The sequence below is a fragment of the Leucopleurus acutus genome (assembly GCF_964270905.1).
Source record: "Leucopleurus acutus genome assembly, chromosome: 1".
In the NCBI taxonomy this organism is placed as follows: domain Eukaryota; kingdom Metazoa; phylum Chordata; class Mammalia; order Artiodactyla; family Delphinidae; genus Leucopleurus; species Leucopleurus acutus.
Window position 1 is genome coordinate 44,322,505 of NC_139142.1, and position 25,111 is coordinate 44,347,615.

At 40.8% G+C, this 25,111-nt stretch overlaps 1 protein-coding gene across 1 annotated transcript in view; it reads right to left on the reverse strand.

Moving 5' to 3' along the window:
* PELI2 (pellino E3 ubiquitin protein ligase family member 2) overlaps window positions 1–25,111 on the reverse strand; it is a 206,532-nt gene that overhangs the window by 147,862 nt on the left and 33,559 nt on the right. The window contains exon 2 of the mRNA XM_082844304.1: window positions 6,211–6,340. Within this exon, the coding sequence (XP_082700430.1) occupies window positions 6,211–6,340 (130 nt within the window). The remainder of the gene's footprint in view (window positions 1–6,210; window positions 6,341–25,111) is intronic.

Genomic DNA, 25,111 nt, shown 5'->3' on the forward strand with positions numbered 1-25,111 from the left:
AGAGGCCACAACAGTGAGAGGCCTGCGTACCGCAAAAAAAAAACTACAATGAGATATCATCTCACACCAATCAGAATGGCCACCATCAAAAAATGTACAAACAATAAATGCTGGAGAAGGTGTGGAGAAAAGGGAACCCTTTTGCGTTGTTGGTGGCAATGTAAATTGATACAGGCACTATGGAGAACAGTATGGACGTTCCTTAAAAAAGTAAAAATAGAACTACCATACAACCCAGCAATCCCAGTACTGGGAATATACCCTGAGAAAACCATTATTCAAAATGAGTCATGCACCAAAATGTTCATTGCAGGTCTATTTACAATAGCCAGGACACGGAAGCAACCGAAGTGTCCATCAACAGATGAATGGATAAAGAAGATGTGGCACATATATACAATGGAATATTACTCAGCCATAAAAAGGAACGAAACTGAGTTATTTGTATTGAGGTGGATGGACCTAGAGACTGTCATACAGAGTGAAGTAAGTCAGAAAGAGAAAAACAAATAACGTATGTGAACACATATATATGATATCTAAAGAACAAAATCAAAAGGTCTGAAGAACCTAGGGGCAGGACAGCAATAAAGACGCAGACATAGAGAATGGCCTTGAGGACACGGGGAGGGGGAAGGGTAAGCTGCGACAAAGTGAGAGAGTGGCATGGACATACATACACTACCAAATGTAAAATAGATAGCTAGTGGGAAGCAGCCGCATAGCACAGGGAGATCAACTTGGTGCTTTGTGACCACCTAGAGGGGTGGGATAGGGAGGGTGGGAGGGAGAGAGCTGCAAGAGGGAAGAGGTATGGGGACATATGTATATGTATAACTGATTCACTTTGTTATACAGCAGAAAGTAACTCACCATTGTAAAGCAATTATACTCCAATAAAGATGTTAAAAAAGAAAAAAAAAGCTGTAGCAATTTTAAAATCGAGGATAATGATAAACACATGATTCTGTGCAAGAACAGAAGGCTCCAGCTTCACAATGAATGTGCAGTGGAGATATGCCACCGTTGTCTCTAAGAGCCAGGCTGGACAGACAGACAGTGAGTGCTGCAAAAAGACCCCACTAAAGTCTACAAAATTAGCTTGAACTAATGAGTTCACACTGAAATTTGTATTATTAGTTTTTACCACTTCTCCCAGTTACTGTTACTTTATTCACTGCCTGATAAGGAAGAGTTTTAATATCTCGTCAAGCAGTAGAGCCATCCCAGTGGGAACAGCTTAAGAGCAGTCCTGGTTGTAACAACTACATTAAATAGCCCCAATTCTTCTCTGAACTGTCACTCCTAGACCACTGATATTTTCCATTCTGAAATAATGCCAACTGGAACAAAGTGATATTCAATTACTTCTTAAAAGTAAAAATACCCAAAAAAGGAGATTTCAATAAAGCACAATCTAAGAAGGGAAAACCATGATGAAGAGTTTTCCACAGTAATGTTGCTAAATTTAAACCACGTTACCAGCAAAATATTTACTTATCAGGCAGCGTCACCATCCCCACCACAACCATCTACTGTTTACTGATTAAATAAGAGCAAAATCGTTGCCCCACATCATTAAAAAGTAAATGAACGAGCATAAATCGACTTAAATTCTCAGTCATATTCTGCCACTCCCTCTGCTAAACACCCTTCAATGTTTCCCCTTGGAAAAAAATCCAAATTCTCCAAGCAGGACCCCAAGAGCTCTAGACCTCCCTGCTCGCCTGGCTAACTCCTCTTTACCGTTCAGCTTGCCGCTCACAGGCCACTTCCTCAGAGATCCTCCCCCTTCCACCCAGACTAAACTCTGCGCCTCCTCTTCTCATAGCGCTGCATTCTTTTTCCGCACCATGCTTTTCAAAATATTCAGATAAATGTGTGTCCACGTGATTACTGATTGTTTGCCTGCTCACGAGACAATTAGCTCCACGCGGACATGTTTTGGTCCCTGTAGTACATCCAATACCTAGATGATGGCTGGCCACAGAAAAGGACTAGATAAATATACGTGGATGAATAAATTGCTAAATGCCCTATACTATGTAATAGACCTGCTAAAAGTAAAACAGGGCTTCAGGTTTTTCTTTTAACACCTTACATAACAGAAGAAATATCTTTGAGTATTACTATTTCAAGATCAAATATGTACACAAATGAAGATTACACAAATCGTGATTACACAAATAGCAATTACACAACAGTGGCACATACTTGCCACCCTCATCTGACTTAGCTTGGACGCGGGGACGCATGGAAGACTAAGAGGGCCCATTTCCCAGCTGCCACTGCCATCAGCAAAGGGGTCTCCCTGGTCTGCCCCCAGACTGTGGGGCAGAAGGAATGACTGGGGCAGAGGGAAGAAAAAGCGTAGTCAGAGGCCAAGCACTCCAATTCTAACAATGGTAACCACGCCACCCTTCCAGAGCTCACTTGCACACCTCCAATGAAAGATGACCCTTTCATTACCAATACTGCAGAATCACAAATTTCACAGGAAAGTACTGCTGGTTCCGATCAAACAGCCTCTGCCACGTACTACCACACACCCTGGCCTTCTGATGGGAAATAGGGTGAGAGAGAAGGAAGATGAGAAAAACAATCCGGCAGGGCCTGGGAAGGGCCCAGAGCCAGGGACGCACAAAGAAGGGTGAGAAAGGGAATCTGGGGTGAAGTTAACACATAACTGGAAGAGCCAAGTGGGCTAACAACCGTGGCAAATAAGGACAGGCTAAAAGGCTGGATGCTCTGATGAGATCTGATAAGGAGAGTATATGTGTACACGAGTAGAATGAACTGGAGGTTATGGTAACTTACAAGTGACAATGGGCTATAAGGTCCACTGTATCTGTGGGAAATGTGGAACAGAAGTGACAGTCCTTGAAACTGAAAGAGTTACAGCAGTATGCACCGCGGATGCTCATGTTCGGTTGAATACAGCCTGGGGAGTCGCAGAGACTAAGGTGGGGACAGAGTCAGCGAAACATGCAGAAGGGTGATCTATAGGTCAGTGAGGGCAGGAGGCAGGGGAAGAGACAGCTTAGATGAATAATGTAGGGTTACAAAAGAAGAGACTGAAATGGAAACAAAATGAAATCATTTCTAATGCCATGAACTGGAAAAGATGGAAAAAGAACATATTACTGAAAAACCAGGATTCAGTTAAGGTGAGGTAGTAGAAGGAGCATTTGAAGAAAAGGTTAAATATCTAAGAGACTTTGTCTAGGGGGCCAGCAGAGCAGGTGGCAGCAGGAGCGGCCGGGCAACACGGTCCGGCGATGGGAGCTTGAGGCGGAACAGGAGGAGGGAGGGATTTGTGACTAAGGTGCTAGGTTCAGGTAGGATGACATACTATGCACAAGGCCCCCAACATACAGGTACCGAGATAAATAAGAGAAAGGCGATATGGGGTAAGTGATCAGCTCACAATAAATATGCCTGGTCCATTCATCTCCCTTGGACATGGTTGACTGACCCAGTACGGGCCTATCAGATTCTCTTTCCTGAAAATTAAAAACCTTTCAAAGTGACTGAAGGTAGTTGGAGCCACTTTATAACACCCTGGAAAGAACATCTATGTTAACTCCTGTGGATACTCTGGTTCTCTTCTCTCACAAAACCTGGTTACTCACATTTTCCCCCGATTCTGAGAGCTGTGCCCACCCTAACCTTTAATAATGTCTCCATGTTTGCTTTGTTTGTTTTCGCCAGAATCATTTCTGTTGCTTATAACCAAAGTATCTTTCCTGATTTAACATGGCTTCTGCCCATAGCTAACTCATTTTATAAATGAGGAAACGGAGGCCCTGAGAATGTATTTTTTTTACAGGTTATAAGACCAAAACCTGGGACTTCCCTGGTGGCACAGTGGTTAAGCATCCGCCTGCCAGTGCAGGGGAAATGGGTTCGAGCCCTGGTCCGGGAAGATCCCACATGCCACAGAGCAGCTAAGCCCGTGCACCACAGCTACTGAGCCTGTGCTCTAGAGCCCACGAGCCACAACTACTGAAGCCTGCACGCCTAGAGCCCGTGCTCCGCAACAAGAGAAGCCACCGCAGTGAGAAGCCCGCGCACCACAACGAAGAGCAGCCCCCGCTCGCTACAACTAGAGAAAGCCCGCGCGCAGCAACGAAGACCCAATGCAGCCAAAAATAAACAAATAAATTTATTTTTTTAAAAAAGACCAAAACCCAATTGTCCCTACTATACTACCCTCAGTGATTTTTTTAAAAACAGATTTAGACAGACAGCTTCCAAAAGACTTATAATCCAAATAACGTCAGCTAAAATCTAGGTATAAAGGTAAAACAGAAAAAGCTAAAACTGGAGCAGATGGAGGTGGCTAATGAGTCTGGAAGAGCCATGATCTTCTAATAGTAGCTAGTGGAGGATACAGTTCATATTCTATTGTAACATGAAGCCTGTGTAACGGAAGATTTCTATAAATTTTTTTTAAATATCTGAAGCCATTGTATTATATAAAATTTGGATTAAAAAAAAGTAAATGTAAAAAGGTACAGAGCCAGAGAAAGGAAAGATAAATATCAACATATAGACAAAATTATAAAGACCGTGTCTATAATATCAGAATATTTTTGGCATCATCACATGCTTAAAAACATTTGTCTTGGTATCCTTCCCCTCCAAATATTTTGGGACTATAAAACATTTCTCATACCTCCTTGACCTTCCAAGATTCTGTGGCCATTTCACTTCCTCCTTTTCTCAGAATCTTTGTAAGGCTGATTTCCTTTGTTTACCCTGTCAAGTGTCCTTTCCTTCCTAAAACTTTCACTTTATTTCCCTTTTTCTAGCCTAAAACTTGGCCACTATGTATTATTCTTTCCTGTTTCCCTGGTGTTTGATATTTTCTCATCTAACCATTCCCTCCCGAATACAGGACAATCTGAATTGGCACATTCTCACAAACTTTTTCCGTGGCGCTGCCTCAGAAAGAACAACAGGAACTTTTTATAACAACGTTAACAGAGGTGATCTGTTGCTAAGACTGAGTATAAATACCACATATGCTTCCATGAAGCTGTTCACTTCTCTTTGAACCATGGGTTTTCAGTAAAAAATGGGAAGCAAGTCTCTTATTTATTCCACATGGTCCAAACCTATTATGATAAACAAACATGTAGAGCCAGTGCTCCATATGAAATACCTCAGGTAAATATAATTATTTTATAAAAAGGAAACTATGGGCTTCCCTGGTGGCACAGTGGTTGAGAGTCCACCTGCCGATGCAGGGGACACGGGTTCGTGCCCCGGTCCGGGAAGATCCCACATGCTGCGGAGCGGCTGGGCCCGTGAGCCATGGCCGCTGAGCCTGCGCGTCCGGAGCCTGTGCTCCGCAACGGGAGAGGCCACAACAGTGAGAGGCCCACGTACCGCAAAAAAAAAAAAATTTTTTTAAATAAATAAATAAATAAAAAGGAAACTATATTACACATTAAGTAATGTATTTAATTAAAAGATAATCTAATAGACTATATCAGCCAGAATGGAAATTCAGGGTTCCCCTCCACTTATATATCAAAAAACAAATGAAATAATCATAAAAAAATGAACATTTTATATACTTCAAACTTACAAGAGGAATATGTATCATAGACTTCTTATAGCACTTAGCTCTGTTTACTTCTAATCTTTCTAATAATTACACAAATTCAATGCCAGGTACATGTAGATTATGTGAAAACACCCACTCCTTAAGTAACAGAAGGGAAACAGCAAATCTTAGGTTTATATCAAAATTTAACATAAAAACTCTCTTCAGGATAAAGAACATCATTTATCTTTCAACCATAACTATTCTAAATTGATAATATGCTGATTCCACTATATCCTAAATCAGTGGTTCATTATGGGGTGAGGACTGGGGGACAGACGGGAGGGGTGGGGAGGGGTGGGAGGGGAGGGGAGGGGAGGGAGGGGACATGTGGCAAGCCCTGGAGCTACTTTTGGTTGTCTCCATGGTGGTGGCAGTTGGGGGTTGGGGGGCTGAGGTGCTCCTGGCATCTAGTGGGCAGAGGCCAGGAATGCTGCAAAACATACAATGCACAGGACAGCCCTTCACAACAAAGATTATCCTCCTCAAATGGCTGAGAAACTGTCCCACAGAGAAATGAGACCCAAAGGGAAGAGCAGCTGATCAGGAATAACCATGAGTCACCGCCGGCCCTCTCGGCTCCAAGGAGCCCCTACCTTGGATGCCTGCGGCGTGGATATTACATGGACCGTGCTGGGTTTGACTCCGTTAGCCTTCGGCCGCTTGTAGAGAGCAAATCTGCTTTTCCTCCGGCCTCTGTCTCCATTAGGTAAAGCACCATTGTACCTATAAACAGGGATGAGAGGGTTCATTTATTTGTAGATTTTCAAGGCATTAAGAGTAAAAGTTCGATGGCCTAAGGGAAAAGACAGGAATGCTCACAAAGACTTGCCCACTAACCGCCCCACAAAAGGGACACAGAACAGACGGTCCACAGACATCAGCTGTGATGAAGTTCAAATCACTTCCGGAAACTTAATTGAAGAGTGATGTACAAAGTAATTACAGGTTTCCTATTCTATAAAGTCAGACTCTTCAAATCTTTTCAGAAGAGACCGAGTATAAAATAAGCAAATGAAAATTCTGCAGAGGCCGTATTAGTGCTGGCTCAACTCAACAAGCGCAGTCCTAATGGGCCCCGGAGAAACACTCAAGAAATATTTTTAAATGAACTACTTAGAAACTAGCATTCTAATTAAACCTCATCTCTCACTCGCAAATCATGTTAATGTCTGTACAATCTTTATTTGTAAGACCCAATTTAGTTACTTGCATTCTTAAAAGTTCGGAATTCTCCACCTTCATTCCCATTGCTATTTGAACCCTATACTGTCAGGTTAGCAAAAACTAGCCTGCAAAATTAAACATAAAGTATGACTCTACAAGAACGTTGACCATTAAAAAGCCCAAAGGTAAATAAAAAAGATGAGTTTTAGTCCACAAACTAACAAATATCTCTAAAAGTCACCTGGAAAACACTACTGTCCTTAGCAGATTTCCTGAATTAATACCTTAAGCCGGTACCAGTGTTTAAAAGAAATGCAGGATTGCAGGAGGGTTTCCGTTTTCACCTGTATTTTCTAACTCTGGATTAAGGGTCCCTGTACGTTCTGACCGCTTCTCATGCTGCCACACTGCCATGTCTATTCTCCAACTCCCTCTTGGCAGAAGTTCTTTTCAAGAAGAGAACCGAAAGAAGGAAGGGAATTGTTTCAAATCTGTGTGGATAAACAGAACAGCTCCAAGGCTCCCTCGGAGCACCAAAGTCGGGGCAGTGCCTGTGGTGTGGCAGCCCCACCCTCTCCTGGAAGTCTTGCCTTTGCCACTTGTCCGTCAATCCCAGAGATCATGGCGGCCAGTATAGCAAAGGGGACACAAGGCCCACTGAGAACAGTGAAAGTCATAACAAGGGGTTTGTGGTGTTTGTTTTACAATTCAGTAGCTATAGTATGACAATGGATTTAAATTATCACCAGAAATTATTCCTGCTGTGTTTTTAATGTCTCCATTTCCATCACAAAGGAACGTCAGCAACAAGAAAATGCCTCTAGAATACAAAAATAATTTGTTTCAAGTTTTATTCCTCTCCTTTTTCTGAGGCAAGATCAGAATAATGCGCATTGTTTTCTTAAACGTATCTGTGATCACTACTACAAAGAACATATCCATGAGTAAACAAACATTATAAACTCACTTTGTCCTAATATATTTCCGTGTCACTTAAACCAAGATGAGCATCCTGTATTAAGAGAAACATACGTGAATCAATCAAAGGCAGGGCTGTAAACAATTAAGGGACATTTTCACCACTGTGGCCTAGAGGCAATTGGTACAAGATCTGGCAAGGTTCCTTGTGACCCTCACACTTGCCCAGCTCTCCGCTGCATCTTTCTCTCAACTATATACTGCTGGTCAAGGATAGCGAACCTAGTAAGAGCACGGCAGGTGCTTTTGAAGAGATCTGCTCACCATGACATCCCTTCTCAGGAATCCAGCCCTGAACTCCCTAAGAGGAGCCCCGGCATCACGTCTGAATGAAACGGCCAGGCCAGCATCCTCCCCACCACCCTGGAGCTGAATAGCTGGAGGAAGACATCCGGCCCGAGCTGGCCAATGACATTCTCATCCCGGAAAACGCAAAGCCAGACGAGAGACAACCGCCAGTCTGCGTGGGTGGCCAGAGCTGCAAACTGGAAGCACGGGAGCTGTGGGGATGTCACAGTCTGTTCCGTGATGAAGCAGCAGAGAAGTGAGGAGTGAAACAGATGAACAGAGACAAGCAACAAAAAGAGATGGAAAGAGGGTCCTTAAGGGCTTCTATTGGCCCAGATGTACTCTGACCCCTGTTGGTGAAATTCTTTTTAGTTTCAGCTAACTCAGGTTGGTTTCTGCTACTTGCAACCCCAAAGCCATATCTAATATAAAGGTGAAAACACAAAAACCAGAAATGTCAACCTTAACATATGCAAAAGCATTTTCATTTCAACTGCCTGAGCAGAGATGCACAGATATTTCAGGTTAAGCAAATATACCAGTCCACTTAATATGCCTGCTTACTTAATACATCTACATGACACCCAGTGAAAAACCGTGCTGGAAATAATTAAGGTAAGAGTGGAGAAAACAGTGTCACGATGAGAAAAGTTTCGAATCGGGTTAAGCTACATGGTCATTCGTTCAATATTTATAATGCCAAGTACTAGAGCTGCAACGATGAATATCAACCAACCCGTGTTCAGAGCTCTCCACTTAAAAGCAGAGAAAGACATAAAAACGAGCATGATAAAACACTTGTGCAACAAGATGCACTAGTCATTCAAAGCACGTGGGAAGAGCCATGTCGGAAGCCCTCACAGAGCAGACAGTGTGAACTTTCTTGGAATCTGAACAAGATGACTAAATGGGGAATGCAGGGCAATCGTATGTACAAAGGCAAGGAGTGGTTCAGTGCTGTGGGAGCGTAGAGTTCAAGAGGACAGACGCAGAGGGCTAGGCGGGGCCCAGATTACAACCCCCTGATGCTCCATGACGAGGAGCATGGCCTTTTACCCTAAGAAGAATGGGAGTTGGTAAGATGTAAGCAAAGGACTAACATGATTGCGTATAAAGTAATCACGAGGGCAGCAGCATGCAAGACGCACATCCGGATTAGAGTCAGGATGACTGGATGGGAGAACTGTCCTAACCTGAGGAGGAAGGTAGTGGGTGGTCCTCAGAAAGACAGGTCCATGTCCCAGAACCTGTGAAGGGGACCTTGCTTGGAAAAAGAGTCTCTGCAGACGTAGTTAGGGATCTGGAGATGAGATCATCCTGGATTGCTGGGGGCCCTAAATCCAGTGACAAATGTCTTTAGGAGACACACACAGGGAAAGAGAGGAGACGACCAGGTGAAGATGGAGGCAGAGACTGGAGTTAGACGATCACAGGCCAAGGAACGCCTGGAGCCACCACAAGCGGGAAGAGGCAAAGGAGAACCCTCCCCCAAGGCCTTCAGAGGCAGCACGGCCTTGCAGACACCTTGATTCCAAGACGTGAGGCCTCCGGAACTGTGGGAGAACAAATTCTGCTGAGAGTTGTTTTCAATGCTAGATGAACATGAGAATTACCAGGGAAGCTTCATAAAAATATGCGTGCCTAAGTCTCAAGAGATGCTGATTCAGTAGCTCTGGGACGGAACTTTTAAAAGTTCCACAGGTGATCCTTACTCGCAGCTACAGTTGAGGACCCTGGTTTTAAAGGCAAAAAATCAATAGTAATTGGTGACCTATGATGTGGCCGCACCAAGTGAGGGACAGAGAAAGGGAATATCACATAGGCTCCCGGCCAAGGCCAAGGCGACGGCACTATTAGAAATAGGAATTACAAGGACATCCGGGGAAGACGTGTATGAGGCAAGAGAAGTTATAACCTTGGGTGCCTGCACCATACAGGTGTGGAAGTTAAAATCATTACAGCAAATGAGATTACTCAAGAAAATGTACAGAATAAAGTAAAGAAGGCAAGGACAGACCCTGGGAAAGATGACCATTTAAAGAAATAAACCGTAATTCACAGAACTATTCGTCAAAAAAGTGACTTTCAACATATGTAAATTTCAAACAAAATAAATACCTTTTATATCTTCAAAAAAATAAAGAAATAAACCATTCTTAGTCATAGGTAGAAGGACCAGGACCAGTAGAAAGTTGCATTACCAAAGATAGGAGAAGAGAGAATTTTAACAGTGTTTAATCAGTTAAGAGGCCAGTCAGAAATGCGCAAGTATGATTTGGAAAAGAACAGGTCATTGGTGACATCACCCACCTTCAGAGCAAACCAGCAACGCAAAAACAAGCAAAGCCCTCCAGCGCCGAGCCTTACTGTGAGCCTACCCTCTCCTTCCCAGCTTCTCACGGCCAAGAACCTCAAAAGAGGGCTCCACACCCACCGTCCCAATTCCCTACCTGTTGACTCTTCAGCCCACTATTGTTTGCCTCCAAATCGAAAGGTACATTTGCTCATAAAGGCAAAAAAGTACTATTCCATGAAGGAGGGTCAGAATGCTGTCTGGCCCTGCAAGCTTTTCAGCCAGCAAGTTTGTAGAAATAAGATTTCCAAGTGCTGCGGGCATACCTGTCTCAGCTGCTAAACAAGGGTATTTTGATTCAAACCCACAAGTTGCCTTTCAAGCTTCAAATTAAAAAAAAAATTCTGAAGACTAAAAAAATCCACTTATTTAGTAAGTGTGTGATGAAAATGTAGCTCTTCATATACGCAGGGCAAATAGGTGGTAAAGGAATTTGGAAGCTTCAGAGGACATGATGAAAATGTAGCTCTTCATATACGCAGGGCAAATAGGTGGTAAAGGAATTTGGAAGCTTCAGAGGACAATGAAAAACCCTTGTCAGAAACCTCACAAGGTAGGAAATGGTGTTTCTTGGTTTCAAATTCAGAGTTCACACATTAATTCTTTTAAATAGCATTTGCTGTGCATTTACTATGTGCCAAGAAACCTTGTAAGGGAGGCTCCTCGTGGGCAGATAAGAGGCTTGAATGACTGGAACACGCATAAATTGCACGGCTGGGAAGGGGCAGATGGGACTCAAGCCTACATCTGGTTTTGTCTGACTCCATATTTCATACTCTTTCCAGTAGCCAACACTGGCAATTTTTAAATTCAAGGCATTTCCTGGCAAACACCACAAAGATACATTCTTGAGAAGACGCCTGCCACCTAAAAAATGCATTTGTCAAAAAGAATTTTCTATAGGAAATAACAGCAAGAGAGGGCGTGCCAGGGGCTCCCAGCCACACTTCGGAGGCATCACATTTGATCTTAACCAGTCTGAACTCACGGAGCAGCACCTGTGTGGGCTACAGAAGTGAAGCGTCATCAGCATCAAACGGCCACATTCCAGAGGCAGCCCAGCTTCCCATTACAGACTGAAGCCTCTGCCCTCCCTCGAAAGCAATATCTGTCACCTGCACATATAAATCACAAGCAACTACTGTAGCTAAGACAGACTGTACACTGCAGATGAACAGGCCGGGGACACTAGAGGCAAGAGATGTGAAGGGCATTGGAGTCTGATAAACCCCTGCACCGTGGCCCCCCGGTCTCAAGGAGTGCACATCAATTCACCGCGATAGTGAATGCACTAATGCACTGCTGCAACCGTGCCTATGAAGATGCACGTAAACCAGTAAGTGCCTGACACTGGCTTTACATCATTACAGCCCGAACTCCTCATTATTTAAGCTATCAGATGCATCTGGACTTGCGCTGCCTGACTGAACTCCATACATAAAGCCCAGGGACACAACAATATCTATTTTCCCGTGCCTAACAAATGCTGCGTATTGTACGGTTTCATAAAATAAATAGTAGACTTTCATTTCCAGCCAGAGAACTAACTATGGCAGCACCATTACAGTCTACTCCCTCTGGGGATAACCTGCTGCAGCTTTTTAAACATCAATTCATTCAGAAAATCTTCCTGGGCTTGGCCTCCAAATGAAAATTCTCAATGCCTCATTTCTGGTTGGAAATGGTCTCTGCTCCAAGTAGCTACTTCAGAGCTATTGAATATGAAAATATATTTATATATAAAATATGTAGATGCATATATTCATTCAAGATAGCATCAAGCGAAGTACATGGGGTGAGCCAGGCCCACGGCTGTGTGCTGAGGGGCTGAGGATACGAGACACCCTGTCTCTTAACAGACTCAGTCAGGTGGAGAAGACAGATCAGGTGACAGTTATAAAACAATACTGATAAGGGCCAATGAAAGTGAGTTAGAAAACACAATGGAAAAAAAAAAAATCAGAACAGTAACTTTGGGATTACTTTAGGACACGGTCGTAAGTCTTGGCATGCCCTACATGTGTGATTCAAGTCATGGAAACTTACTAATAGTCTTCACCAACCCTGTGTGACACCACCAGTCAATCTCCCATTTATCTCACACCATTTGGACTGGATGCTCTTTGAGGAGTTTCCTATTTCTTTGTGTACCCTCCCTTCACCTCTACGTGGTACCTTAAAACCAAGGAGGGGATCGATGAAACAGTCACCACATTAATATGGAAATAATGATAGTGGTGTAAGGGATTAAGAGAGGAGTTCTAGCTCCAACTCTTCTCCTAGCTGGTGCTGTGAACTGACCTAAGATGGGACTGTTTCCTCAGCTACAAAGACAGCAACACAAAATAACAAGTTCAATTTTAAAAAGAGATTCCCAAACCTCTTTCAAACATTTCAATTTGATATGGACAGAGAAGGCATTTCATCCAACTCAAATACCAGGATCCTGTCTAAGAAGGGTGAAGGTTGTGGCTATCATTTTAACAACTGGCTTTGATCTGCTGCTACACTTCCAAAGACCCCTCAAAGCTTTATGGCAGTTGAGGTGTGGCAGTTACAGCTACAGGTTGAGGTTTGCCTTATCTTGAGGTTTTTTAGCTTCCCCAGACCAAAATAGTTCCCAAGGCAAAACATTAAAACGTTCTTTCTATCAGGAACGCAGTACTGCTCCCACACGCAGATTTTCGGCCGTTCTTCCAGGATTTATACACCCACACACTCTCATCCAGCCCCACTACAGCAAAAGGTACAGCATGAAGGCCAGAGGGAGACCCCATCCTGGCTCTGCGTCCCATCCCATATTTGCACAAGTCCCTGAACATCTCAGAACCTCACTTTCTCTCCCCATAAAGTAGGAAGAAGGCCTAACATTCTACCACTTGGATTCTGGAGCAGCGTGGTGGTGGGAGATGAGGGCAAAGCTATCCGGAAAGGCCCTGACCCCAGCCTCATCAGCACCGCATCCGCAATGACCAGGGCAGGGACTCTGTTCTCTCCTGCATTCATTCAACTCCTATGACTCTGAAGGCCACACTTCCCTACTTGCTTCTTCCTCCAACCAGCCCATACAAAAGAAAAGAGCATGGAAAGCAAATCCAGTCCACCTAAAACACAGAGGAACTGTTTATGAAAAGAAAAATATTTCTTATCTAATACTTAGCCATCTGGTTCTTTGAGGTCATTCTCCTCCCTTTGTCATCTCAAATTGGTACTGTCACTAAAAAACACAAGATAAAGTTTTTTTACTGTATTGAATCTCTGATTTTTGAGCATTGCTGGGAGGCCAACAGTAGAGCGTTTTTACTGAATACTGGAAGGTACGCAAAACGTCAGGAATAGAAAAGGCTATTTATGTTACTCTTAAAACACTGACGACTAACGTCTTTTATTCTGCCGTTGGCGCCAACAGTCCAAAATATCTCTGATTAAATACATATTAATATAATATTAGTCATTTATGTCAAAGAATCTTTTTTACCCTATGGGTGGAAAATATTTTTCAAGTATTACCCTGCAGTAATTTTTGATTCCTAGAAGAGAAAATATTACACAAAGGGAAAAAGCCAAAGTATAGCAAGAAATGAATCTGATATAGTACAAGATCTGTACAATTCACGAATCAGGTAAAGACATCATTTTATCCTATTCCTGAATTAGTACCATCTTTTTCTTGGGCTGGGGGTGGTCTGAGTCATAGCTATGTAGCCATTAGTAGCTATGTGTTTTACCTGTTTTGTAAATTGAAGTATAGTTACTTTACAATGTTGTGTTAGTTTCAGATGTACACCAAAGTGATTCAGTTACACACACACATACACACACACACACGCACACACCTGTTCTTTTTCAGATTCTTTTCCATTACAGGTGACTATAAAATATTCAATATAGTTCCCAGTAGGTCTTTGTTGTTTATTTTATATATAGTAGTGTGTATCTGTTAATCCCAAACTCCTAATTTATCTCCCCCCCAATTCCATAACCATAACCATAAGTTTGTTTCCTATGTCTGTGAGTCTATTTCTGTTTTGTAAATAAGTTCATTTGTATCATTTTTTTAGATTCCACATATAAGTAATATCATATGATACTTATCTTTCTGTCTGACTTACTTCACTTAATATGATAATCTCTAGAATTAGTACCACTTTACACTCCAGACTGCTTTACATTGTTCACCAATTAATAATTTTGAAAACCAAATTAAATCCCACACATTCCTTTTTTAATCACTCTAACATTTGCTTATTTTAGCCTCTCATCACCTAAATGAAGACAGATATATAAATTGTATGTGGTGGACTGAAATACTGGTCACAGTTCTTCACTCCTCCCTGAAGATATGCCCTTTGACATGACTTTATACCTCCAGCTAACTTCCTTGCCCTGGACTTTGGGTTGGACCATGTGACTTGCTTTAGCCAATGGGATTTTTTTTAAGTCCTACAGGATGAGTATACTTTTTTTAAAAATTTATTTATTTTATTTATTTTTTTGGCTGTATTATGTCTTCTTTGCTGCACACAGGCTTTCTCTAGTTGCGGCAAGTGGGGGCTACTCTTTGTTGTGGCACGTGGGCTTCTCATTGTGGTGGCTTCTCTTGTTGCAGAGCACAGGCTCTAGGCACGCAGGCTTCAGTAGTTGTAGCTCGCGGGCTCTAGAGCACAGGCTCAGTAGTTGTAGCACGTGGGCTCAGCAGTTGTGGCTCACGGGCTCTAGAGCGCAGGCTCAGTAGTTGTGGTGCACGGGCTTAGTTGCTCTGCGGCATGTGGGATCTTCCCAGACCAGAGATCGAACCCATGTCCCCTGCATTGGCAGGCAGATTCTTAACCACAGTGCCACCAGGGGAAAAAAAAAAAAACAAATGGGACACAAGCAGGGGTGTGCACTGTGGTTGGCGGTTGGGATTATCCTCTGTCATGGCCATAGGAAGAGTATGTCCCAGCCAACCTGCCGAGGAGGACGAGTGACACTGGGAGGAGATCGAAGCCGCATACATGCGATGTAAGCAAAGCCACTCCATCACAGCCTAGTGCAGAGCCACCTCAACAAGCCACAGTCATGAGAACAAATGATTGTGGTTTCAAGTCGCTGAGTTTGGGGATGATTGGTCACACAGCATTATACGGCAAAAAGTAAATGAATTTCAAAAGCAAATTAACTTAAGTAGCTTCTTCAGTAGTCAAAAACTTTGGTGGACTAAAAACACAAAAATACAAAATATATACCCATTGAAAGTTTTATATAAAGAATACTCTTTCAATATGAAGGAAAAAGTCTAAAATTAGAGATAATTCCAAATGTGTCGCTTTTTAAATGGGCTATAAAGAATGAGATTTTTAAAAAACGCATACTTCGGGCTTCCCTGGTGGCGCAGTGGTTGAGAGTCCGCCTGCCGATGCAGGGGACACGGGTTCGTGCCCTGGTCTGGGAAGATCCCACGTGCCGCGGAGCGGCTGGGCCCGTGAGCCATGGCCGCTGAGCCTGCGCGTCCAGAGCCTGTGCTCCGCAACGGGAGAGGCCACAACAGTGAGAGGCCCGCGTACCGCAAAAAAAAAAAAGAAAAGAAAACAAAAGTATACTTCTTCAAGAGGGAGACAAAATACCAAATTGGATGTCCTTTTTTTTTCTTCAGTAAATCATTATGTCAACTAAAATCGGTGGTCCCTCAAATAAGCTACATGATGTGTATGTAAAAAGGACTTCCTCTCTAAGAGTCAAATTTAGACATAAAAGAATTAGGATAAAACTACTAATTATTTGGCAAAGCACTGATTTTTTTCAAACTGTTTACACACAACTTCTACTATAATAAGAGGCCTCTAAAAAGTGAGCATCTCAAAGGATGCTCGAAAAGGAAGCATCTTAAACTAGCATTGGGCCCATCGTCTAATATGTACTAAACTACAGGCATTTCAAATAAAGAACTTGATGGTACAAAGAAATCTGATTTCTCGCCTTAGTACTTATGTAAGTATTAAAGCTAGAAGTAGAAACTAGCAGAGGAATCTCTTCTTAATTTATAACATATACTTATAACTTATTATAACTATTCCTAACTACTAAAATAATTCCTTCCAATCTCTTTTCCTTTTTTTAAATTTCATGGCATGCTTCTCTTACTACTCCTAAAAAGAATCACACTAATGTATGTCTTATTTTTACTAATGTTTATTTACTTTAAACTTTGAGTATGCACAGTGAATTTTTAGAAATTCCTAGAAATACAGACAAGCTAGAGCAAGCAAATCCAACTTTTGAACATTCCTGGGCAAGGCCCTGACAATTCCTTACTAAAGAGATATGTAATTGATATTGATTGTATGCAAATTCAGTTCTCAAGACAATTGGTTATAAAATATATTAGCTTTATTCAATTACCCATGGCAGAATGGGGGGGGTGATTTTATATCACACATATAAATACTTTTTAATGAACTACAAAGCATGAAGCCATTTGTGGCTTTACATCATGTACACTGACGCTACATAGATTCACTCCCTTTCATACAACTTTTCTAAAGAAGACTGCTTTATTTCTAGAACATTTACACAGAACTAATAGCTGAAACAAGATTAGAAAATATTAGAAATAAAAATGTGTACAAAAATCAAGTTTATTTCAAGAAATGGAAGCCTTCTCTAAAACCTCATTTTATCACAGCCCAGTAGTAGGTGAATCAGGTCAATTACACAAAAGGGCTTCTGAGCCTCTCTGTAGTTAATGACTTTCGTACAACCAACCCCTCCCTCAGTGCTACAGAAGCTTATTATCTAGAAGTTAATTTTGGTCTGGAGCATTAACCCAACAGCTGCAAAAGAAAAAAAAGTTCATATTCATCCTGAAAATATATTAACTTGTCAATTATCACAAATAATACCCGATTTTTAATGGATACCAGCAGGCAGTGAACAGCCATGTGTTATCACCTGGATTCAGGGAGTATCTCATCAAGAATTCAAGAACTGGAACACACCAGAGGTTCCCCCAACCCACGCAACTTTCCCAATTTACCAATTCTTGAATTATGAGAAGATTCTTAGGAAATTTCTAGCCATATTCAGAAAAGCACAGTTTGAGAGTTACAAATGACCTTAGATATATACTGGTGCACTGCATAGATCTGCACGGTCCAATATGGTAACCACTAGCTATAAGAGGCTATTCAAATTTTAACTACAATTAAATAAAATTAAAAGCTGTTCACACCAGCCACATCACAAGTGTCTGACAGCCACATGTGGCCAGTGGCTACCATACGGAACAGCAGAGCTACAGAACATTTCCACCATCACAGAAAGTTCGACTGCACAGTGCTGGCATAGATTTCAAGCAAGTCAAATCACGAGCATCTTCAAGATACCCAGCCAATACCTAGTTCAATTCTGTCTTCAGGATTTCTAGAATTTGACAGTTTGGGGACACTGTGTTTCTAAAAGAGTTCCTTGGAATAATGCCAGGGTCTAGAAGGCACTGTCAAACTCCATCTATCCGCTTGAAGATGTTTGTCTATCAGGTAGTTAAGAAAATGTCCTGGGCTTCCCTAGTGGCACAGTGGTTGAGAGTCCGCCTGCCGATGCAGGGGACACGGGTTTGTGCCCCGGTCCGGGAGGATCCCACATGACGCGGAGCGGCTGGGCCCGTGAGCCATGGCCGCTGAGCCTGCGCATCCGGAGCCTGTGCTCTGCAACGGGAGAGGCCACAACAGTGAGGGGCCCGCGTACCGCAAAAAAAAAAAAAAAAAAAAAAAAAAAAAACAAAGAAAATGCCCTACTGCCTTTTGAGGGGGAAAAAAAAAAATTCTGGTATCAAAAAATTTATTTTGTTTGAAGCTGAAACATTTTCTCTAGGGACACATTTTGCAATGTGCAATGTAAGTTCTGGCAAAGCGTGATTCACATATAGAAATTCACTTTATAAACAACTTTTAAATTCAGATTTAATTCATATATTGAAAAGGCATTTGATAGAAGTCTCCATCCATTTCAGATTAATGTTTCTAAGAGTTGAAAATAAAAGAATATTTCCTTCCCATAATTATTTAAAGGCAAAAGTGTAAAATAAAAGCATTTATATTAAAAATCAGGAGCAAAACAAGATGCTTACTATTACCATTTTTATTAAACACTCCTCTAAAAAAATGCTAGTCTAACTAAAAACACCGAATTAGAAATAAGGGGTATTAACCGTAGGAAAAGAAGATATTAAGGTAGTATTATTGCTGTAATAATTAAAACAATGTATTACTTGAGAACAAAAACCACAAACCAATGGAGAAGAAATGTCCCAGAAATAGACCCTTGACTACGTAAGAAAGTAATATAAGATGAAGAAAGGGCCACCAGTCAATGGGAAAGAAATTGGATTATTCAATTGTGTACAGAAACCAACTATCTACTTTGACAGAAAAAAATTGCTTAGATCTGCATGTTACATTCTACCACAAAACAAATTCTAAAATACTAAAAAGATAAATATGAAAAATAGTCATAAAACCAAAGAAAACAAAGTTGATTATTTATCATATCCTTGAGTCAGTAATAATGTTCTAAACTCAGTTAAAAAAAAAAAAAAGAAACTGCAAAGAAAAAGATTGGTACACTTAAATATGTAAAAATCTGAAACTTCTGCATGTCAAGAATTGTAAAATTACATGTCCAACAAAACTAGAAAAAACATTGGCAATAATATAACAAAAGCTTAATATCGTTAATAGGTCAATGTTTTTACAAGTAAAAGATAAAACAGACATCCCCAAAGAAATGCAATAGAAAAATAAGCAAAGAACATGAATAGAAAATTCACAGAGAAAAAACAATGCCTAATGAACATATTTTTTTAATGTTCAATCTCATCAGTAATCAAAAAATACAAATTAAAGCAAGATTTCATTATTTGCCAATAAAATTACAAAACTGTTGAAATGACACAGTTACTCTAATATACCACTGGTGAGAATGTGAATTGGTACAATCTCTCCGTAAAATAACTTACCAATATGTATCAACACCCTTAATAAAAGTACTCATGTTCTTTGACCTAGTAATTCTAATTTGAGGGAATCTATCCCCACGACATAATTTTGAAACACAGTATAGAGCTGTATGCACAAAGATGTTAACTATGTCATTATTTATAATGGCAAAAGACTGGGAATAACCTAAATGTTCAGTAATAATGGATTAAGTAGATAATGTAATTCTAGATGATGAAATTACATTTACTACAAATTCTTAATAGCAATGAGAAAGGATTTTGAAAACCAGAGAATACAAAATGTGCAAATGGTATCATGTCTAATACGTTCAAAATATTTAAGATTCATAGGGAAACTGAAATAAAAAACAAAACATTAATAGTGATTATTGTTAGAAAGTATCATTATGTGATTTAATTCTTATTTATATTTTTGATATCTTCTAAACATCTATATTGAGTATTTTTTTAAATCAGAATTAAACATTTTAAAAAGCATATATTTCATTAAATAAAGGTGGACTCATTGTTTTAATTTCTAATACAGTATTAATCAATTTAGATCTGAAACAAGACCCAGAAATAAAATCAACCCTGAGGATGGGAAGAGGAATAAATTTATATTCAAAAGAAGGCCACAATGTGTCTAAATTGTTAAATGGACACATTGAAAACACCATTCATGCACAGATATCTCTGGCACACAAGTAGAACTTGGTTTTTCACAGCTGGGGAAGCTGTTACTTTACAAAAAACTCTTTGCACCTATCATTCTTGAACTTTTAAAACTTTTAAAAATTCCCAAGTTTTCTACTTCTACTAGAGATATTCATGACATATATATACTTATTTATTTTATGTATAATCTTAGTCAAACTTCTAACTCATGTAATTTATCATTAGATTATGAAAATAGTGTCTAGGGCTTAAAGACAGAAACTTTTGAAAAATTTAAATCTGAAACTTCTGTTACCAGATTAATTCCTAAAAGAGAGAATTCTCAGCACCACTCATCAGGCAATGTCAAACTTTCATGTCTTTCTGACGGTTTCTCTCCAGATGAATAGGGTATTAGGCCTTATATTCACACCTCGACTCTGATTCAATTAAGAGCAGGAATTGCAGGCAACTCATACAATTAGCAGCATGATCTGCATTAAACTCTGAGGCAGATCAGGATCTTTCATACTGCCCAAACTAGTACATATGGAGCTCCGTTTTCCAGAAATAGTTATAGCGTCACTAGTCAAATCAATAAATCCAAAAAATTCATTTTCAAGTCAGTCTGTCAAGTGAATTAAAGAAAATTAAGCAGGTTTTTCTGCTCACACCCTTCACAGCTTTTAATGTGCTAATGTGCCCTATGAATCGCCAAGCAGAAGACAGGGCAGGCACTGACTTGGTCTAACATCCCACCCTCACGGCACACGCAGAGCCAACCATTTCCTGGAACAGTGCTCTAAGCGGCCAAGTTTGGGAACTGCCAAGGTAGCCGTGCATATAAACCATGCGGCCCACTGTTACTACAAACACATGGGATAATGTATTGGAGAAAAAGCAGGAGTTAGAAACAACTGGACTGTATATTGCCTTTCCCATTTATAAACGTTTTCTAATTAACATCAACTGCAAATGGACTTCACTTTACAGTCATCTTTTTAGCACTACAACTACTATAAGGAAGAAAGAATGTTATAAATTAATATAGTTATCAATAGAATGTTTAATTCACTTCCTTGGTATATTAATGACAAGCCACAGTGAAGGAAGAGCTAGAAATGAGAAATGGAGAGGTCAAAGCCATAAACACAGCTCATAAACCTTTCTCATACTGACTCAAGGGAGGCCTAAACAAGACCTGTGCAAGGCAGGAGCCTAACAGTTCCTGGGACCCACAGTGATTTACAATAAAGCTGTGGGTACCCAGAAACCTCGGCTAATGAGGCAGGCTGAGAGCCCCAGCCTCTGGTTTTCCTTCCATGCAAGAGACTGCTCACTGACCCCCAATACTCATACTCCCTTCTACCTTTTAGAAAAATAATCACAATCGCTGACATGTATATAATGCTTCCTTTGTGCCAGCCACTGCCCTGAATGCTTTCCACATATTAACTTAATGGAATGAATCCTCACCGTATCTCTATGAGGCAGGTGTTTCTACTACCCCCATTTCAAAGACAAGAAAACAGGCACAGAGAGGTGAAGCAACTTCCCCAAAGTCTCACAGCCATTCAGTGGCAGAGCTGGGACTCTATAACCAGTCCATCCCAAGTTTCCCTTGCAGCTAGGTGTGGTCCTGTGACTGAGACAATGCAGCGGGGCCATAAATGATGTATACAACTTCTGATTCCTCTCCTTAAGGTTGAAACCACTTTCCCTAACTGAGGCTGGAGCACAGATGGGAGACAGGACCGCTTGTACTCTGAGAGACCAGCTTCCCAAGAGTAACATGAATGCATCTGGGATTCTGAATGACCCTGTGGACTACAGCAACCATGGACTGCTCCATGTTGGGCTTTTTCATGAGAGAAGAAACATCTATTACATTTCAGCTATATTATTTAGGTGTATTTTGTATTTAGGTGTATTTTGTACACCTACATTATTTAGAGATAATCTCTTTATTAAGAGATACTTAACCTCATTTTGTTTTAGCTCAAAACATACTTTGTTTTCTTACATAAACTCTATTAATAATTTGTTTCTTAATAACTTGGTTCTCAGCTTTGGTCCAGATAATAACTATAACTTATTAAATGCTTACTTGACACTGTTCTAAGCACACGTATTAACTCCTCTAATCTTCTTAACAAATCTATATTGGGGGGGTGGGGACTGTTAATATCCTCACCCAACAGATGAGGAACTGAGGCCCTGGTAAGCAACCTGTCTACCGTCACAGAGCTGGGGTGAAAACCCAAATACTCTGAATAAGTCCTAGCACAACAGGTATGTTCCAGTGGTTGAGGTATTATCAAGTTCATGGTTAGCAAGTTCAGTCCCCTGAGGAACATACATCACTTACAATACAGTGTTGCTCTAAAACGGGTCCCGGGTAAAGTGCAAAGGGAGCACCAAGGATGGAACACCTGTGCCAGTCAACTATGGGCTAAATAGACACAGGGGTCGAGAGAGAGGTCACAGCGGAGAAAGCTGTAGAGCAGCGCACTGGATGGGAAGTAAAAATTCACCAGGTGGATGGGGGCAGGGGGCAGGAAAAAGCAGAAGGGACTCTATATGCAGAAGCCATGTGGCATTAAACCCCTAAAATTGCTCCCAGAGCTACCAAGAAGCTTCAAAGAGGTGACACGGTACCGTGGGTGGGTGTGGGCAGATGTCACTGCCAGAAACTGGTCAGCACCCAATTTACCCTCAATCTCATTTTCATCTCTTCTTCCTAAGCTCCAGCTATAAACGTGACAAAGGTCCTTGAAGCTCTTGTTTCCTTAAGTTTTTAACACCCAAAAGGTAAAATCATTTAATCTCCTAAGACTTCAGTCTTCTTATATATAAAGTTCTACCAGATTTCTCAGGATCTAGGGTTGAAGGAACCTTGGGCATCACCTGGTCCAGCCTTCCCACTGCCACCAACAGCCCGTTCTGCTGTGCCTGAGACAGAAAACCACCCAGTCGTCCACTACTGGGACACGGCCACAAGGGAGGCCAGTCTGTGGTGGAGCCCATAAAAGTCTTCCCTACGTTACATTAAATTTGGCCCCTTTATCGAGTTTTCCGTATCTCATAGTCTCTTCGAGCAACACACCTGAGTCTGCCCCCTTTTCTACCAGCTAGCCTTTCAAATATTGAGAACCGTAGAAACAAAAGGTTGTAAGGTATTTTCCAAGGTATCACAAACACTTCAAAAAATATGTAAACAAATATTTAAACATTCTTATTTATGTAAAGCATCCACTCCCAAAATTCATTAATAAATAAATAATATTCTACCACTTAGTATTGCGTCAGATCTACAGACTAAGCTGAAAAAACTACTTCGTGACTACTCAATGTATTTACTCAAAACGGTAAAAGAAAAAAAAAAGAACTAAACATAAAATAGTAAAAGAAAAAAAAAGAACTAAACATAAGCAACAGATAATAGAATCAACTGTAAGATTATACTGGATCAATCAACATGCATGGCGTTTATTAAAATACATCTTCATTCTTAAACACTGTTTAAATGAATTTCTTTACTTTAGCTACATGTGGGGAAACGGTTTCCTTCAAGTTGGCATTTTGGCAGTTAACACTGGATCTTAATGTTAACCACCAAACACGCTTGACAGTTACACAGTGCTTTTTGCCAGGGACGTAATCCCCATGATAATTCCTCCTCAAACTGTTTTGCTTTTGAGGGGATCAAAGCAAAATACCTTATTTATTCTTACACCTGCCTGGAGAAGGAAGGTAACAAGCATAATTTTAGAGGTCTAAGTTATTCAAGCTTCTTCTTAACAATATTGGTCATGTCTAACGCCATGGATTTCTAGAAAAGCCATCAGTCATGTCCATAATGTAGCTGGGGCCAGCACAGAAAGTTATAGGGAAGCAGGAGCTGTTAATTCTCCCCCCATCACCAAAAAAAGTAAGAAGGCAGGAAAAATGTATGTTCTGTACATGAAAGACATTAAATTTCACTTAAAAATAATAAAAGTAAAACACAAATATTTGCATTATCCCCTGAAAGATACTTAAGCTCTTAAACCAAGAGCAAAAATACAAAGCATATGCTATATTAAATAGACATCTGCACACCTCACTCACAGATGCTGCAAAGGTATGAGAAGTGTTATAACCTGGAAATGAAGTGAGGCAATACAACTCCTGAAGGTCAGGTAAAAATTTATTTAGTCGAATGACAAAAAGATTCTTCATAACTGTGATATAGCTTAAAACGACCAGAGTAAAAAGTGGGCTCCAATCTCCAAGGAAACTGTAACTACTGAAACCAAATGGAGAAATACTTGGTGATGAGATAGATTCTCCTTCCATTTCCTCCCTCATAGCATTGTCCTTGCAGATTCCCAGGCTCCTACAGGCAGGCGCTGTTTTATAAAACATAATTCCACGTGTGATTACACTGGGCACGTTGTAGAAATAAAAAAGGAACAAGAATGAACTGCTGCATCCAGAATATCTAACCAGAATAAGGCAGAACTGTGCGTAAAGAGAAAGTTAACGGGAAAAAGCGCATTGTATGCAAAACCCTCGCTCTTCAATACTTACGGATATACACAGTTTAAAGCCTACCTAATAAGCTCACACATTTTGGCATCTAACTTCACAACTCTCGTTTCAGTTTTATGAATTATTACAACACTGGTTTAAATGTTTTGTTTACTTTCACAGAGCGATCCATGTAAATTAAGTCCCCTACACACGAACCTTCAAGTTACGAACTTTCAAAGATGCGAACGTGTATTCCATCAACATCAGGCGTGAGTGAAATTGCAGCTTGCCCTCCGATTGTGTTAGTTGGGTATCTAGGCTGACTTTGCTGGACTTCCGAACAAATTGGACTTACGAATGCACTCTCAGAACAGAATTTGTTCGTATGTAGGGGACGTACTGTGTACTAAGGCTGAAAATAAAGGCTTAAGCCCTAGTATAAACGATTTGGGTAAAATATGTCTCCATTTTCTGAGAATGAGGGCTTTGATTACTGAAACAATATAAGGAGGGGGCACCTCTCATGAAGCTCTTTCAGCCAGGGGCTGGGTCTGGGTCTAAA